This window comes from Giraffa tippelskirchi, chromosome 6 (assembly GCF_054371585.1).
Source record: "Giraffa tippelskirchi isolate mGirTip1 chromosome 6, T2T-mGirTip1v1.2.pri, whole genome shotgun sequence".
Lineage (NCBI taxonomy): Eukaryota > Metazoa > Chordata > Mammalia > Artiodactyla > Giraffidae > Giraffa > Giraffa tippelskirchi.
The window spans coordinates 106582246-106602110 of NC_137280.1; the positions used below are offsets into that span (position 1 = coordinate 106582246).

Sequence of the window (19865 nt, forward strand, 5' to 3'; positions counted from 1 at the left end):
TGCCAGGCGGGGATGTTTTTTCCTCTCCACACCGAGGATTTGGGCCAAGGAAGGCAGAGCTGCTTTCAAGGACCCAACACTGACAGTGCAAACACGTTGGCTGCAGAGGGGCAGAGCCTGGGCTGGGGGGAGCATGGAGAAGGCTCTTGTCTTACCCTGTCACAGCCTGGGTCTGAGCCGTAAGGCGAGAACCCTACAACTTTTGTTTTAAGATATTATGCTAAGAGTGTACCTTCCCAGGTGGCACAGTGGTAAAGAATCCGCCTGCCATGCCAAAGATGTGGGTTCGATCCCTGGGTCAGGAAGATCCCCTGGTTGCATGGCAACCCACTCCAGTATTCTTGCCTGGGAAATCCCATGGACAGCCTGGAGAGCCACAGTCCACGGGGTCACTAAGAGTCGGACACGACTGAGCAACTGAGCATGCACATGTATGCTAAGAGTGACCAGAGAAGAACAGGGTGGGGGTCTGTTTTGGTTTCAGCGTGGTGGTCGTGCTCTCCCATCCAGGACTAGCAGACCTACAGAACAGGGGCAAGTGTAACCTGGGGTTAAGTGAAAGCGAAAGGAACTTGCTCAGTCGTGTCCAACTCTTTGTGACTCCATGGACTATAGCCTGCCAGGCTCCTCCGTCCATGGGATTTTCCAGGCAAGAGTGCCGGAGTGGGTTGCCATTTCCTTCTCCACCAGATCTTCCCGACCCAGGGATTGAACCTGGGTCTCCCGCATTGTAGGCAGACGCTTTACCGTCTGAGACACCAGGAAAGTGGTTAGACTTATCGTAAACTAAACTCCCACAATAAAAACTAAACTCCCACAATAAAAACTAAACTCCCACAATAAAAACTGTTCTTGTTGACCAAATATTCCTCTAGTAATTCATAAAAGTGCATAATGTTCTCCAAATATCTCATTTGCCAAATGCTTAGTTAATGCCTAATATGTGCCCAACACTAACAGACAGTGAAGAAGATACAAAAGACATGGTTCCTATTTTTATCTATTCATTTTTTTCTTTGAGTTTTTTTTGAGATTTTAGTGACACATAGTACTACGTAAGTTTAAGGTGTACAGTATGATGATTTTACTTATATACATCATGAAATGGTTGCCACAATAAGTTCAGTGAATATCTGTCATTACATATAGATATAAAATTAAAGAAATTAAAAAAAATTTTTCTTTGTGATGAGAACTCTTAGGATTTATTCTCTTAACAATGTTTATATAGAATTTACAGCGGTGTTGATTATATTTATCATGATGTACATTATATCCCTAGTATTTATTTTATAACTGGAAGTTTATATCTTTTGATCACCTTAATCCAATTCTATTTCCCCCAACACACTCCCCGACCCCCCACCCACCCCCGCCTCTGGTAACCACAAATTTGACTTCTTTTCTATGAGTTTGTTTTTTAAGTATAATTAACCTGCAAACACTATGTTAGTTCCTAGTACTGACTGGATATTTCTATGCAATATAAAATGATCACCTGGATAGTCTAGTTAAGGACACAGTTCCTAGTTTTTTAAAATGTTTCTAGTTAGATAAAACTTAGGGATAACTAAATTTTAATTGGGACGTCCCTGGTGGCTCAGATAGTAAAGAATCTGTTTGCACTGCAGGAGACCTGGGCTCAATCCCTGGGTCAGAGAGATCTCCTGGGGAAAGGAATGGCTTCCCACTCCAGTATTCCTTCCTGGAGAATTCCATGGACAGAGGATCCTGGTAGGCTACAGTCCATGGGGTTGCAAAGAGTCAGGAATGACTGAGCGACTAACACAACAAAAAAGTTTAAATTATCTCATAGCTGTTTTTAATTTAAGTAGAAATCTCTATTCTAAAAGGGAAAGGAGTTCCAAGGACAGAGATATTCAGGAATAAAAGAAACTCACCTTGAAGAAGAACCTGAAATGTTTCAGTTTTATTTAAACAGATGCGGACACAGAGGGAAAGCAGTATGGCAAGGTCAGAGAGGCAGTGATCTTCATATACTGGGTTGATGGGGAAGACTGGCTTGGCTGCCAGCATTTTCTTAGGAGAAGCAGCGAGAAATACAGCTGGCCAGTAAAGGGGTATATGGTAGACAGAACCTGGTCCTCCCAAAGATGTCCACGTCCTAATCCCTGGAACCTCTAAATATATTGCCTTACAGGTGTGATTAAAACAAGTACTTATAGATGGAAAGACTGGGTTTCCCTGATGGCACAGCAGGTAAAGAATCTACCCGCCAATGCAGGAGATGCAGGTTCAATCTCTGGGTCAGGAAGATCCCCTTGAAGAAGGGCATGGCTACCCACTCCAGTATTCTTGCCTGGAGAATCCCATGGACAGAGGAGCCTGGAGGGCTACAGTCCATGGGGTCGCAAAGAGTCAGACACGACTGGGCAACTAAGCACATCCAGGTAGGCCCGATATAATCTCAAGGGGGAGGCAGAAATGTCTAGGTCAGAGAGAGGAGATGTGATGACAGGAAATGTGACAATGGAAACAGAAGATGTGCTTTCTGACTTTGAAGACAGAAGAAGGCCATGAAGAGTGACAGCCTCCAGAAGCTGGAAAAGGCAAGGAAACGGATTCTCTTCTAGAGCCCCCCAGAACGAACATACCCCTACTAACACATTCAAAGTGAAATAACAAATGTCTTAAGCCACTAAGTTTGTGATGATTTGGTACAACAGTAACAGAAAACTAATGCACAGTTCAAGATTTTTGGTTTTGACAGTCAACGTGCATTTCATCGAGTTGGTAGATAATACAGGCCCATTTCAATGTTTTTGAGCTAAAAAAATGAAGATGAAAATAGTGCTTTAGGAAGATTATCTGTAGAAGAGGATGAATAAAATGAAAAGGATCTGAAACAGTTAAAGAAATACATGAAGTAGCAAGACACTGAACTGAGATGATAAGAGCAGAAAATGAAAAATTAAATGGCACATATTACAGAAGTTTGAAAGAATGAATCAATAGGCTTGTTGACACTCTGGAATGAAAGAGAAGAGAAAGGTAGGAAAGACTTCCAAGGTTTCAAACCTTGTGGCTTCAGTGTGTATGATGGGGGTAATATAGGGAGGGTTATGTCTAAGAGATGCCTTTAAAAACAGAACCACACAATATGAATTCTCAAGCTTCAGTGAGCATGAAGGTTATCTGGGATGCTGGTTTAACATGCAGATTTCTGGGCTCCATCACAGAGATTCAGTTCAGCATGTCTGGTGGTGCCCAGGAATCCGCAATTTAATAAACATTTGTTACCCAAAATTCATAGTTTAAAAAATAACCAATCAAGAAAAACTAAAAGAAAGTGAAATCAAATTCTTCCAGAGTGCTAGAAGAAAAACCAATCTTACGTAAAATCTGAAAGAGTGAAAATAGACATATATTTGAGATCATAAAAATGTTAAACTTTTATAATTTAAAACATCATAGCCTAAATAAAAAAGTCCATAGTGAAAAGTAGTTTCATCAAGTGACTAATATTTTATTAATAGGCTATGCAAACTAACAAGCAAAAACAACAGAGGCCCTAGCAGATAAATGGGAAAGCACATAAACGGAATTCCAAAAAGAGGGACTACAATCATAAATGTAAGAAATACCAATTTAAACAGCAACAAGGCAACACACACTGCTTGCTAAGTAAACAAATATCATTGTGTGGGGTCTAATTTCAAAGCTGATGAGGTCATTTCATGCTTGCTGATTGCATTATAAACCAGCTAAAACCATTTTGTAAAAAAATAATTTGGCAATACATAACCAAAGCTGTAAAAATAGTCATACTCTTTGAGAGAGAATGCTCCTTTTGTAATCGAGCTTGAAACCGTCTTGGACATGGGAAAAAAAAAAAACAAAACTATATGTAATGAAGACTATCAGTCATTAGAAGTTGACCATGTGATGCACACGATTTCATTTAGTCTGTAAAACAATCCTATGCGGTTAGCGCCTTCATTGTTCCCATATTAAAACTAGGGAAATGGAGGCACTCAACTTGCTCCAAGGTTAAGGCAGTTCAGGAACATTCTGCCACCAGAAATTCTACACTTAATTTTTACACCATATTATCACCATGAGGGAATCCTGCAACACAATAGCATTTGTTCCATTAGAAAATGCAAGAAATGGAGAACAGTATGGAGATTCCTTAAAAAACTAGGAATAAAACTACCATATGACCCAGCAATCCCAATACTGGGCATATACCCTGAGGAAACCATAACTGAAAAAGGCACATGTGCCACAAAGTTCACTGCAGCACTATGTACAATAGCTAGGACTTGTAAGCAACCTAGATGTCCACTGACAGATGAGTGCATAAAGAAGTTGTGGTATATATACACAATGGAGTATTACTCAGCTATAAAGAGGAATGCATTTGAGTTGGTTCTAATGAGATGGATGAACCTAGAGCCTATTACACAAAGTGAAGTTAGAGAAAGACAAATATATATTAATGCATACGTATGGAATCTAGAAAGATGGTACTGATGAACCTATTTACAGGGCAGCAGTGGAGATACAGACATACAGAACAGACTTTTGGACACAGTGGGGAGGGAGAGGGGGGTAATTTGAGAGAGTAGCATGGAAACACATTCATTACCACATGTAAAGTAGATAGCTGGTGGGAACTTACTGTATGACACAGAGAACTCACAGCTAGTGCTTTGTAATAAGCTAGAGGGGTGGGATGGGGAATGAGGTGGGAGGGAGGCTCAAGAGGGAGGGGACATATGGGTGATTCATGCTGATGAATGGCAGACACCAACTCGATAAAGTAAATAATTATCCTCCAAATAAAAATAAAATAAAATGAAAAAAACTGCAAGACAAGGAAGGAAGGAAAACAGTAATTGTTGCAGCACAGTAGAAATATATGTGAGCAACAATGGGTTATTTCCCCCACCTCCAAACTTTCTGCAAGATTTAGCTTTATTATCTAAAAAACACTCAGCTTACTTGAGGGGAGGAAAATAAAGCACATAGAAAAGGAAAAGGAAAAAAAAAAAACTCCTGAGTTTTTCAAAAATTAGAAAGAAATCCTAAGAAAAATGTAGAGGATGAGAATGTTTTGAGAGAAGGATAATAATAATTATACAAAATTATGAGCTTGAGAGAAGTATAATAGTAAGCTTCAGATAACTAGATAAACTGTCAAATGAGTGATGGTTTTAGTTTGTCTCTAAATGGGCCTGACAGTAAGCCAGGAGGCATTGTTGTGTATTTGTGGTACATGGATATGAACCATGCATCTATTATTTTAAAGGTACAAAGCACTTATTAATAGCTCATATATGATTTTAGAATTAATTTGGGAACATTGGCTAAAAACTTCTAATAAGTGAGAAATACAATGTACAGTGTAAGAGAAATTAGGACACTGGCAACAGAGCAAACTGCATCCACTGCAGAAATAATTGAATATTCAAAAAAATAATAGTAATTGATTTAAAGAGAAAATATTTTATGTAAAAACAGAACATTCAAAGCACACACAAAATTCAAACATGGAAACTGGAGTACCAAAATTCTAATAAAAGGATAAAATTGTACAACATGGTAGCAATAATCAGTAAAGCTTGTGTATTCCGATTAAATTTTTGCCCATGTCAATCCTCCTTAACATACAACTTTACAGTCAGGATTACAGATTTATATGTATTTTTACACCCTGCCTTTATTTGCACTTTATTGCTTTTTTAGTTACTTTTTTGCCAAGTCTAATACAATCAAAATGGGACAAATAAATAGGACTTTTAACAGCCACTTTCTGCTCTATAATACATACGATTCAGTGTCTCCCCACTAAAACTCTGCCGCATAATGTTATTTTCTCTCCAACCCCTGTAATCATGTTTTAACGAGGCTGCTAAAGACATGCAAAATGGAGAGATTTGAGAATTTCTGTTTTCTCTTAATTCTAATCGTCTTGATGATATAATTTTAAGAATAGCTCAAATTATTAACAGAACTGCAGAAGTTGAGAAAAGCATCCTAGGAAACCTAGGAATTTTTTTCTGACTGTGAGAATCTAAGAACTTGCCTATAATCACTGGGGAGAGGGTCTTCTTCTGTAGAAGAAAATAAATCGTAATAGAGAAGAGAGCATGAGCGACCCTCCACTGATAAGCAGCATGGGCAGCCTCTTGCTCAGGGCGGGCCTAATTGGCAGTCACCCAGCTGTGCCTCGTGTGGAGGTGGCCCCCAAGTATCTTGGGGGACAGCTGGGCTGTGCTGGGGTCATGGAGACCTGGCAGGGTAGGAAGGAGGCTTGCATGTGACAGGCTGCCAGGTCCAGACTACTGCATCAGAGGCCAGGGAGGGGGGAGGAGTTCAGGTTTTAATTTCATTGTATGGACAGATTTCATAAGGTCCCCAGCAGAAATCTCTCTAGAATCTGTTTCCTCAATAAACAAGCGAACAAAACCAGAATTCCTTAAGAAGGAAGTGAAGCCCAGACTCCACGTTTGTTTCTCTGTGAGGCCCTTGGATGCGGGGAGCTTTTTGTAAAGTCAGCTGGCAATGCCCAGCCTAATTCTGTGCTTCACCTTTGCTGTTTCTTGCGTAAGTAAACCTGGATGTAACACAACTTTAAGTAGAAAATTCAGTGTTAATTATCCCTTGCTATCCTAATGGAAAAGTGTACAGATAACTGATAGCTCCTCAAACAAGGGGGCAAAAGGCTTACTCACTTTACAGTACAATCTGTTTCAAGTTTTACTCAATACTCTGATTATAAAATAAAAATTTTAAGTTTTAAAAATGCTACACAGCTTTTAATACAGAGTAAGCCCACTACCACATCATTTACGTGCTGATATTTCCCAGAAAAATTTAAGTTGTCCTTAATGAAATTAAAAGCATAGATTATTTCTGAACATACTATCTTTCCATCCAGCTTTTTCCCCCCATCTAACTTCTTACTTTGAAGAAACTGAACTGTGCCACACATTTTATACATGTGTGTGCATATAATAATACATATTCATATACAGGAAGTATATATACACACATACATATATACACATATAGATATGAATATATATATATGAAAGAAAAATGCTAAAACTGTGTTAATTCATATATGGTGATTTCCTGTGCAATTTCATGAGATATTTCTAGTTATTAAGGTATTTTAACACTCTAATAATAATTTATAACCTGTGAAATATTAAAATTTGATAGAAAATAGAAGTATTCTCTCTTCTACTTTTCACTGACTATTTTTCCAAAACCTCAGCTATTCCTTTTGCATTCTTATTTCTTTTCTCAAAGACTTTAATGAAATGGTTCTGAGAACTGAAAAACCAGTCTTGTAACATGGCCTTGATAATTCAAAAGAAAGCCTTGAGCCCACTTTACATGATCCCCAAACAGTCCTTGAATACATGAGACATAGGTGTCATCTTTTTCAGATACATTTAAGTATAAGTTGATTTTGATAAATTTATTTCTGTAAAATAATCATTTGACTTCCCTCCCTTTTTGTAAAGCTTTAAGTATATTTTATGGATAAAATAGGATCTGGGTCTTATTCTTTCTGAACCTACAACACCCAGCATAGTACACTACAGTTTGCCATCATACATCTATTTATGCAAAAGATCTTAATGGAAAATCCACCTACTCAGAAAGCATACCTTTGAAAGGACTGAACAATTCATTTTAAAAGGAAATTTACTTCATGATAAAAGAAATCATACTGTTCTCAGAACTGTTAAAGCTCTAAGGAACCACAGAAAGTGGTCTTAATGTTATACCATCTGCCCTGTAGAGAAGAGCTGGGGGGAGAAGTTACCTTTTTGTGCAGGGCATGAAATTCGCTGTACCTTTTTTCAACAAAATGTTTTCTTCCATTCATTAGAACTTCTATCTTAAACACCTAAAGGAAAAAAATAAAAAAGATTAATTCCACCAGTTCCAAACCCTCAATTGTCTGATGTGGTAAGTTTGTGACCATGATGTATTTCATCCCTTTAATTACAGTAGCTGATCCCCCAAAACTCAGAAGGCTCAGGAGACCCTGGCCCAACAGCACTGATTAATGAGCCCTGGAGCCAAATGCTCACTAACAAACGATAGCAACCCTGCAAACGTGTTTAAAAATAGTGGCAACTTAAATGCCTTAAAATGCTCCTTAACTTTTTAATCAGAGAACACTCCTCTCCTAAAATTATTTCACTAAATACATATGATGGCATCAAAATACAAGTGTGATGCCACAGAAACAGTCTGTCAAAAATCACAGCCCATTATGGGTATTTCAATGACGGCAGTGTTGTGTCATCTTTAAGACAACCAAGCATACAGTAGTACATTTTAGGTTAATTTCTTTCTAACCTGCATATTCATCTCCAGTCTCAGCTGGGTTTATTCTGCTGTTTGCAAAATGGGGAAAATGTAGTAAAGGTTCGTTTTCCCTGCATGATACGAGTGACAGCTTGTGCTCCCACCTTCAGGAGGTTGAAAGGCCAGATGAAAAGGCTCTCTGGGTGCACTAATTAGTAAGCACTAACATGACACTTTCTTGATTCTTGGGTCATGGGTCAAGACTGAGAACAAGGGATGAGGAATATGGTGAAATGCTCATGAGAACACAACACTAAGGTAGGTGGGGGAAGAATGCTCGGCAGGAGCTGAAGAGCAGATGCTCTGTATTTCCAAGAGTTTGTCTTTGGTTCTGTCTGCTTTGCTGAGGGAAAGTCTGTCATCACCAAGATGAAGGAGAATTGTTCCATGACCTAGTAAGCCTGGTTTCCCATTTCAGTTGCCCTTCTGAAGGACACAAAACTAAAGCTGAGGTCACGTGACCCTAAACAGAACTACTTAAAGCAAGCATATGAGATACAAGATCACACACCTTCCTTATGAAAATAGCTCTCTATGGCTCTAAATTTCTGCCTTACATGTAAATATGACTGTTTTGGAAAGCCAGAAATTACATCATCAAACATAAAATGTGTTCATATTTTTGTACTTCTCCCACTTAGAAACAAAATCTTCTGTTCCATGACTCAGTTTAAGAAACCTGCTTTTATTAAATGTGTTAAAATGTTTATCAATTTAACCAACTGTTCTTTTTCCCTGAAGAAATGCCTCTAAAAAATACTTTTCTTTGGTGAATTAGTGAAAATATTTTCTTCAAAAAACATATGCGTATGCTTTAGACTCTAAGATATATGTACATTATTTTTTAGAAAAAAAATTTGTTGACTAGTTCACTATAGCAAATCCGTCTTCTTCAAAGACCCTTCAAAGCCAGGAATACAATGAGAAAATCACCCTGAGAAACGCAAACAAAAGAAGCACAGCTTCAACTCAGGGGCTTGGTTAATAGAAATCAGAGTCGCCTTTTAGTGTCAGGTCTCAGATTTAAATCAGGACAATGTGGGAGCAACGAAAGTACTTTCTATCTGCAGCGCTGTATGAAATAGATGAAGTTACATTCTGAGTTCAGTTACTTGAGGCTTCATCACAAAAACCACCACTTTAATTGGCACGTTTGAAGGACCCATAGAAGGAGAAAGCTGAAGGCTCAGAAAGGTTCTACTTACTAGGTTGCCCCTCAGGTGCTCCCTCCTGAAGGCCACAGATAAGACACATTACACAACAGCTGCCTCACAGAATGTCACCCCTTCTATCGACCAGCTGGCTCCATTACCAAGTTCCACAGTTACTTCACACAATCACTAAATTTCACTTTGTGGGGGAGGGGCTGGGGTGTACGTAACACACATAGACACATAGAGAAAAGTATGTGATAAATTTTACTTCTAATATTTTTATTAGGTTGCTGGTTTTAAAATGCACAATATGCCTAATACTGTTAAGACGTTTTTCTTTTAAATGGGAAAACACCTTGGAAAGGAAGTTGCTTAATCAGAATTTCCATGACAATATGAAGCAAGAAATGGAGTCCATTTAATAAATCTCATGTTCCTAAATTCCATAGCAGACCTATTTTTTTCTTAATAGTTTCTGACACACGTTGTCCCCGCTGCCAAGAAAACGTTTTCCCTCTTGTCTTTCCTGGCAAACCCCTAGCAGTTGTTATCTACGTCTAAGGTGGGGGCAGCACAGACGATGTTTGGAATGAATGCACGGTATCTGGCATTCATTCCTTCGGTTATTTAACAGATATTTACTGAAGGACTACAGTGTGCCCAGGAGTTGTTTGAGGCTCTGAGGATTCAGCAGAGAACAAGACAAACCAGAGCCCAGACTTCATGGAGCACACTTTCTTTATAGTATCCAGTGAGGAAGGCAGATCATAAACATATAAAAAAACATGGCGAAGTCAAAAAACAAAAGTGCAGTGAAGCATACAGTAGGGTAACACAGAGCTGGACAAGGGTGCTGTTTTAGACACTGTGGTAAGAAGAGGTCTCTCTGAACACAGAGGCAGTGAGGGGTACAAAATCTGACAGGAAATACCAGGAAAAAGTGTACACAGGAGTTGAATGTGGCTGCCTCTGGAATTTCAGACTGGGTGGACAAGGATTGTTTGTTTCTGTTCCTTCCTCCCCCGCCCCCGCCATATATAAAGTAAAGCCTAGAGCAGGGTGATTTCCACTTCTGGCCAAGATCGAGTAACAGTGTCCAATAACCGTCCCAGTTGAAACTCTGGCTGAAGAATCCAGAGAAGGAGAAACAATTATACAATTGGACAAAATAAGTAGGAGAACTGGCTCTTACGACTTTGGACATGAGGAAATGAAGACACTGGACATGAGGAAATGAATGACACTGAGAGATGGGAAACAGTGATTCCTAAGATTACCCCAGGCCACAAGGTGGCCTGAATTAGGGACAGGCAGGAGAGTGACAGCAAGCCATGGCGATTTCTGGGGCGATTTCTGGGGCACAGTTTTGGAGAGGAGTGAGCCACATATGGAGAAGGAAATGGAAATTTGGAGAAGGAAATGGCAACCCACTCCAGTGTTCTTGCCTGGAGAATCCCAGGGACAGCGGAGCCTGGTGGGCTGCCGTCTACGGGGTCGCACAGAGTCGGACACGACTGACGTGACTTAGCAGCAGCAGCAGCAGAGCCACATATGAAGGAAATTTCTGTGACTTGCCAGAGGTCTCCCTCCAGCATTCAGCTGAATCCTCATCAGCACATGAGACTGAGGAAACTACCCAAGGACAGGAAGAGATTAGAGACACCAGTGCTCATAGCACAGACACCTAGGCACAGTGCTTGTTCCCAAAGGCCAGGGTAGAAAACCTCTTAATTCAGGAAGCACTCATTAGAGAGCTCCGAGGGGTCCTGTCTCAGTAGTAGAGCTAAAGTAACTGTAAACTAAAAGCTTTTCTAATCCAGAGTCACAAAACTTAAAAGCAAGACCTGAAGAGAGTAAACTGTTTCTGAGTAACTGAACCACGTGCCAGAACAAAGTTCAAGAATATTTTTGAGAGCATAAAAATGTTCAGTACCCAACAAGACAAAATGTACAAAGCCTGGCATTTAATCCAGAAGAAGCAAGAAAATTCAACTCATAATGAAAAGAAAAAACGTAAATAGAAACTAGTCCAGAAATGACACAGATGATAAAATTAGAAGATTAAAGCATTAACTTGTTAAAAGAAAATTTCTTATGTTCAAGAATCTAGAAGAAAGGTTGACCCATGTTAAGTGGAGGCATGGAAGATATAAACAAGACTTAGATAACAGGTCTGGGTCCTACTGAAGAGTAAAAAATGTCTGTGAATAAAAATATACATATACCGGAGGAGATTAGCAGCAGGTAAGATACTACAGAAGAAAAGATAAGTAAAGCTAAAAACCCAGCAGTAGCAACTTAAATCAAGAAAGCATTTGTGAACCATGGAACAACCTTAAACATCAAAGGAAAAGGAAAGGAAAGTCGCTCAGTCGTGTCCGACTCTTTGCGACCCCGTGGACTGTAGCCTGCCAGGCTCCTCCGTCCATGGGATTCTCCAGGCAAGAATACTGGAGTGGTTTGCCATTTCCTTCTCCAGGGGAACTTCCCGACCCAGGGATCGAACCCAGGTCTCCCGCATTGGAGGCAGATGCTTTAACCTCTGAGCCACCAGGGAAGTCGCTTCGTTAAAGTGCATGTGTAATTAGAGTCCTCATAGGAGAGGTGAGATGTGGGGAGAGAGGTTGGGGAGAAAGGCAAATATGTTTGAAGAAATCTTGATCAAGAATTTCCCCAATTGGATAGAAACTATAAACTTGTAAGTCCAAGATGACCAATGGGTCCAAGTACAAGAAACAGGGAAAAAAAAACCCAAGGCAAAACATAATCTAATTGTTAAAAACCAGTAAAAAAGAGAAAACCTGAAAAGCTGCCAGAAAGCAGAGATATCACACAGAAAAGAAAGATAAGTTTGAGAGCAAATTTTTCAAATGTTTCTATAAATAACCAACCCTGTAAGAGTGAGTCAATGCATATATATTTCGGTTATGTAAATATGTTCTATGTAAAGTGAAGTTGCTCAGTCGTGTCCGACTCTTCGCGACCCCTTGGACTGCAGCCTACCAGGCTCTTCCATCCATGGGATTTTTCCAGGCAAGAGTACTGGAGTGGGTTGCCATTGCCTTCTCCAGTTCTATGTAAAGTGGCATATATAAAATCAATGCACGATTTAGTGTTAAACTTTTAATCATTATTTTTAAAGTGTTTAGGTAATTTTTCCCAAATAGTATGACCAATAATAACAAAGACTTTTATAATACTTATATGCAGACACTGCTCCAAGCTCCTTTATCATGACAATTATTCATTGAATTTTCACAACAACCCACCACGGGATAGGTAGAAGGATCCCCATTTTACAGGCAAGGAAACTGAGGCATGGGTTAAGTATCTTGCCTATGGTAGCTACATTTTGAACTCAGTGATTCGGTTCCTGAATCTGCCTTCTTAACCACTGCACAATACTGATTCCCAATGAACAGACTCCCTTATAGTGCTATTTCCTGGGGGAATGAAACATGTGCAAGTGAGGAGAAACACTCTGGAGTGAGGACAATGCCTTCCATCCAGTCTCTTCTCAAGGCAGCTCTGCAGGCACATAGGACCCTTGGCAGAGAGGGTGGTGGTGATGCTGGCATGATGAATTTACTCCTGACTAGAGCCTGTGCTCTTTGGGCACCTCATGCGAAGGGTTGACTCATTGGAAAAGACCCTAATTCTGGGTAGGATTGGGGGCAGGAGGAGAAGGGGACGACAGAGGATGAGATGGTTGGATGGCATCACTGACTCGATGGACATGGGTTTGGGTAGACTCCGGGAGTTGGTGATGGACAGAGAGGCCTGGCGTGCTGCGATTCATGGGGTCACAAAGAGTCGGACACGAGTGAGCGACTGAACTGAACTGAACTGAGAGCCTGTGCTCCTCTCAAACAAACACTGATCTATATAGAAGGCATACAATTCTGTAGAGCAGAAAAAAAACTTCTCCTGCCAGGATCTGTGCCTATACCACCCCCTCAGTCTCCTTACACTGTTGTCCCAAATCTCAGTTTGGATGGTTTGGCTACAAAATATATGCTTACAAGGAAGAATTTTCAAAAGTCCAAAGGAAATAAACTGAAAAGCATGTTTAATACATAAACGACTTGGATAAAACCATATTAAGTTTTTTATTTGGATCTGTTTAAGCGAATTGTCTCCTTTCAGAAACTGTCTATACTCATATAAGCTCTTTATGTACACATATAATAGAAGTTACTTTCTTATACAATTGTAGCTAGAGCATATAGTTCTACTACTTTTATTTTTTACTTTATTTACTTAAAACATAGATACCTTCATTAATGAGCACATCTTTTACATATTTCATTCTTTAATGGCTACATAGTACTACCATGTATGTTGTTACCACATTTTATTTAATTAGGACCCTAATTAAGATGCATATTAAAATACTGGAGTATTTTGCACGGTATATTTTTAATATGTTTATGTACATTTATTTACATAGATATGTACATATATATTTATTTCTATATGTCTACTTATACCTACATATATTTTATTTATATATGTTAATGATTAATGTATCTGTATAGACATACACATCTCATTCTTGATCCTGTACATGAACTTACACACATATATACAGAAGATAAATTACCAAAAATTTTACCAAATTCATCCCCCTCAATGTACTAAGTTACCCTGCCACCAAAAGGATATGGAATGCCTGCTCATCCTGACCAACACTGGCTACCCGTCACTTTGGCAGTATGATGAGGAAATGAGAACGAATTGGGAATATTTTGCCCAGGCTTTATAATACCATAAGTTTCCATTCCAACTGCCTTACATAAAATCACATAGAGACCTGACTTATCCGTCTAGCCCTCTACTCTTGGAGACATCTTTGCCCTCAGAGATTTCTAGAAATTCCTCTGTATAAAGCAAGGGAAGCTTCAAGTAACTAAATAAACATATTAAGATTTTCATTTAAGTTTGTTTAAGAAACAGAAGCTATACTGTTCATGTGACTATTCTACCCACAGTCCTAAGAACATTATTAAGTTCTTAGACTTTCCATTGAAAAGAAAAATAAACACTACTTTAAAGAGAAGATTTCAATTTGTAAGTGTGGTTTTGATTACATGTTAGAGCCAGTTTTTTTTTTTCCCCAGTTCGATAACATCTCTGAAGTTAAACTGTAAATCAGTGATAAAATATTTTATAATTTGGTTTACATCCAGTTTTTTCAGGAATGTACCTAAAAAAACAAAATCAACTTAAGCTAAAGAAGGACTTAACTTATGTTCCAGGTTGAATGATCTCTGTCTTCAGAAGCTCCTATCTTTCACCATCATTTATTTTCAACAAAAGAAAAAAATAGTTTTCATACCTAAAAGTGTCTAATAAAAAACTTTTAGGTGTCTTACAAATAAAGATGGAGATTCTATATAAAATTAAAGCTTTAAATCCAGTCTTCCAAGTAGTTTGGATCACTAAAGCATTATAATAAGGATATTCTAAAGCATTATACTACACATGAAGCTTCAAAATGACTTTTCTTTATATATATACACATAAATACAAGGCAAATTTTCCACCAGGAAGATGGGAAGGTGCTTGTCTCAGACATGCAGGAGGGAGAATATTTTATGTACTATGTACATGTTTAGGAAATTCTCTTTGAAGATTTTTTCAAAAAATGAATTCAAAAAAGCAGCCAAGAAACTGTGGAAATCTAGAAACAATATGCGGGTGTTGGGGAATCCTAAAATGCCAATTATGCAGCCTAAAAAGTATTCAAATTAGAGTAAGAAGCCAAAGGGTTCCAAGAAGAACGCTTTCAAGAACAAAATGGGTATGATTAATACCTATTATCATTAACGAGGTTTTAGTGATAGCATCAAAGCATTCATGTTTCTCTGTTAAGAAAAAAAAGTGCTTAAGAATTTCAAGAAAACCAACTAAACAAAACTGTATACAATATACAGTTCCAAATACAAAGCAAAATAAATGTCACATGACCTGATACAGGTTAGAGAATTAAGTGTCAGGACTTCCCTGGCGGTGCAGAGATTAAGACTTGACTTTCCAATGCTGGGGGTGTGGGTTACCCTGGTTGGGGAGCTAAGATCTTACATGCCTCACAGCCAAAAAATCAAAACATAAGACAGAAACAATATTGTGACAAATTCAACAAAGACTTTAAAAATGGTCCACATCAAAAAAACAAAAACAAAACTGAATAAGATTGTCCATTTGAAGCAATGCTTGAAACATTCTCCATTGAGCAGTACAGGTTAACAATTTATAAAGCTACCTTTACTTCCTTACAATTCCAAAAACTTCATTACACGGTGAAAATATAAATAAATATCTGTACACACACATATATAATTATCATATGGGAACATTAATCATTGTACTCAGCTTTTAGAATCAATCTATACAACAGAGAAGACAATTATTTTTACTGAACAGACTGCAAATATTTTTTGTGTAAAAACTAATGGCATAACTAGCAGAAAACGAGAGATGAATGGGTGGAAGGAACTGGGTGTAAAGGAAGTAAACGGCGGTGTCCACATCTTTCCCTCTTACAAAATTGACAGTAAAAGCATGCTGCTTAAAAGTTGGTGAATGAAGAAAGTTGTTCAAGTTACAGAGTAACAAATATAAAGTTATAATGTTGATTTTAATTATGAAATTAAAATCATATACATAGTGAAAATCGAGTAGAGGAGAGTGAAACACAGGAGTGGAATCACCTCAATTTATATTTCTAAGATATTATGAGGGACACAGATTTTCTAAGACACCAAGAAATAGAGATTCAGATATATTATTAATGCTTACAGTAACATTGCTTAAAATAAATTAGTAACTTTTCAACTAACTTCTGGCTCTAGAAGGTATTAGACATTTTATTTTTCCTTTTACATGTTTATGAAGTGTTGAAATTTTTTCCGTGCATATGAAGTACTTGCAGATAACCTAAAAATGACATAACCTCTGCTAAATGTTTTTGTTTTACATCTCTCTGGTTATAAAGGAAAGATTCTCTTGAGTTTATCAATATTCACAGAATTACAGGTTTTCAGTGTAAATCCTACTACTGACTAATTTTAGCTGCAGCTCCCTGACTGATGGCTTGATTATGAAAAGTCTTCATTTTTCTTTTCCTCTTCAGCCACATCTATGACACAAACCCAATCAATCAATTCAGGATGAGGGAAAAAATGTACTCAAATATATCAGGTCATACATATTGATTGGTTAACATAGTTTTTCATTAGTTTCAATATCATATAAGTTTGACTTAGATTTTCTATAAAATGTGAATGCTGCTAGTTCTTTGTTTACCTGAATTGTCATGGCAATAAATTTTATATGGCATATTATGTTAAACAATTAAGCATTCTGGAAGACAGATGCTATATGAACCTTATTATTTTATTTTATGACCTGCTTTGAAAGAAGGAAAATAGATAAATAAATTTTATCAGCACTACTTCCTAACTTGGGCAAATCTCTAAGTTTTTTTGAGCCACAGTATCTTCATTAATAAAATATGAATGACGAAATGATACCTACTGTATTAGTTTGTCAAATAATAAATGTATTGGTGCTTTGTAAGATGTTCTGAAATGGAATGAAAAATTGCTAACTATGAACACTGTAAAGCAATTATTGTCCAATTAAAAATTAAAAAAAATTCCTAACTATGAAGCAAAGACATCACTTTGCCGACAAAGGTGCAACTACTCAAAGCTATGGTTTTTCCAGTAGTCATGTATGGATGTGAGAGTTGGACTATAAAGGAAGCTGAGTGTCGAAGAACTAATGCTTTTGAAATGTGGTGTTGGAGAAGACTCTTGAGAGTCCCTTGGACTGTAAGGAAATCAAACCAGTCCATCCTAAAGGAAATCAACTCTGAATATTCATTGGAGGGACTGATGCTGAGCCGAAGCTCCAATACTTTGGCCACCTGATGGGAAGAACTGACTCACTGGAAAAGACCCTGATGCTGGGAAAGATTGAAGGCAGGAAGAGAAGAGGGTGAGATGGTTGGATGGCATCACTGACTCAACGCACATGAGTTTCAGCAAACTCTGGGAGATGGTAAAGGACAAGGAAGCCTGGCGTGCTGCAGTCCATGGGGTCGCAAAAAGGCCAACACGACTGAGGGACTGAACAACAACATGAAGTAGTGGACAAAGACGCCAACAGGAAGCACAGAAGGGATTCCATAGGCATTTGAGGACAGTCTGCCTCATAGGCTGCTTAAGGAATGGATTTTTTGGTTGAAATAACTTTCATACAGAGGAACAAAATATAATCCATCATTCTTCTCTCAAACTGCTTAGCTATGGATTGCATCTCTTATCACAAGTTCTTGACTTCTACAAAAAAGGAGCAACTCTCCCACCTCCCTCCAAAATTCTCCAGAACCTGCTCCAACATATCAATTCAATCTTATTTCCCACACTTCTCCTGCAGAAGCCAGTCAGCTAGGTCCCACTCTAGGCACCAACTACACAGAGCACAGTCCCCTACCCTAGGGCCTCTGCTTATTCGGGAGATTCCCTTGGACACAGGGTCCTATCCTACCCTGCCTTCTGCAGTCAAGTGAAATTCCACCTTCATCCCAGAGCCTTCTGGAACTTCCAGCATCACTGTTTTCCACATCTTCCCCTTCAACAGATAATCTAAGTGGTGCAACCATATTTTTTTTAAAAAAAGTCACACTCTAATTTTCACCAAATGAATTCCTATTGACTTTCATATAAATATGTATTAAAGGAACAAATATGAATTCAAGACAGTGGAGTAGAAGGATGTGCACTCATCTTCTCCTATGAGAACTCCAAAATTACAACTCACTGCTGAACAATCATCGACAGGAGAATGTTCAGTTCAGTTCAGTTCCTCATTCATGTCCAACTCTTTCCAACCCCACGGACTGCAGCATGCCAGGCCTCCCTGTCCATCACCAACTCCTGGTGTTTACTCAAACTCATGTCCATTGAGTTGGTGATGCCATCCAACCATCTCATCCTCTGTCGTCCCCTTCTTCTCCCACCTTCAATCTTTCCTGGCAACAGGGTATTTTCAAAAGAGTCAGTTCTTCACATCAGGTGGCTAAAGTATTGGAGTTTCAATTCAACATCAGTCCTTCCAATGAATATTCAGGACTGATTTCCTTTAGGATAGACTGGTTGGATCTCTTTGCAGTCCAAGGGACTCTCAAGAGTCTTCTCCAACACCACTGTTCAAAAGCATCAATTTTTGGGCACTCAGCTTTCTTTATAGTCCAACTCTCACATCCATACATGACCACTGGAAATACCATAGCCTTGACTAGACGGGCCTTTGTTGGCAAAGTAATGTCTCTGCTTTTTAATATGCTGTCTAGGTTGGTCATAACTTTTCTTTCAAGGAATAAGCGTCTTTTAATTTCATGGCTGCAGTCACCATCTGCGGTGATTTTGGAGCCCCCCAATATAAAGTCTGCCACTGTATCCACTGTTTCCCCATCTATTTGCCATGAAGTGATGGAACTGGATGCCATGATCTTAGTTTTCTGAATGTTGAGCTTTAAGCCATCTTTCTCACTCTCCTCTTTCACTTTTATCAAGAATGTTGGATCCCACCAAAAAAGATACCCCATGTCCAGGGGCAAAGGAGAAGCCCTAGCAAAATGGTAGGAGATGCAGAATCACATTTCGAATCAAACCCCATACCCGCCAGAGACACCAGGAGAGCTGAAACAAACCTCGTGTGCACCAGGACCCAGAGACCCCACAGAGACTGAGCCAGAAGTGTGTTTGAGTGTCCCCTGCAGAGATACGGGTGAGCAGTGGCCTACTGCAGAGGCAGGGGCTCTGGGTGCAGCAGACCTGGGTGTGGCATAAGCCCTCTTGGAGGAGGTCACCATTAACCCCACCATAGAGCTGCCAAAACTTACACAGGACTGCGGAAACAGACTCTTGGAGGGCACAACACACCCTTGTGCATACCAGAACCCACGAGAAAGGAGCTGTGTCCCCATAAGAAACTGACCCAGACTTGCCCATGAGTGTCCAGGACTCTCCAGCAGAGGTGTGGGTCGGTGGTGGCCTGCTACAGGGTCGGAGGCACTGAGTGCAGCAGTGCATGCAAGGGACCTTTTGAAGGAGGTCACCATTATCTTCATTACCTCCACCTAGTTTGGAATCAGGTCAAACAACAAGGAGGGAACACAGCCCTGCCCAACAACAGAAAACTGGATTGAAGATTTACTGATCATGGCCCCGCCCATCAGAACAAGACCCAGTTTCCCCCTCAGTCAGTCTCTCCCTTCAGAAAACTTCCCTAAGCCTCTTATCCTTATCCGTCAGAGATTAGACAGACTGAAAACCACAATCA

At 39.1% G+C, this 19865-nt stretch overlaps 1 protein-coding gene across 3 annotated transcripts in view; it reads right to left on the minus strand.

Annotated features, from left to right (window-relative positions):
• Positions 1-19865, minus strand: part of SNX24 (sorting nexin 24) — a 196196-nt gene that overhangs the window by 93838 nt on the left and 82493 nt on the right. For all 3 annotated transcript variants that reach the window (XR_014056392.1, XM_081499033.1, XM_081499034.1), the window contains exon 2: positions 7808-7891. Coding sequence is in view for 2 of the 3 variants with exons in the window: in XM_081499033.1 (XP_081355159.1) it covers positions 7808-7891 (84 nt within the window). In the remaining variant the exon portion in view is untranslated. The remainder of the gene's footprint in view (positions 1-7807; positions 7892-19865) is intronic.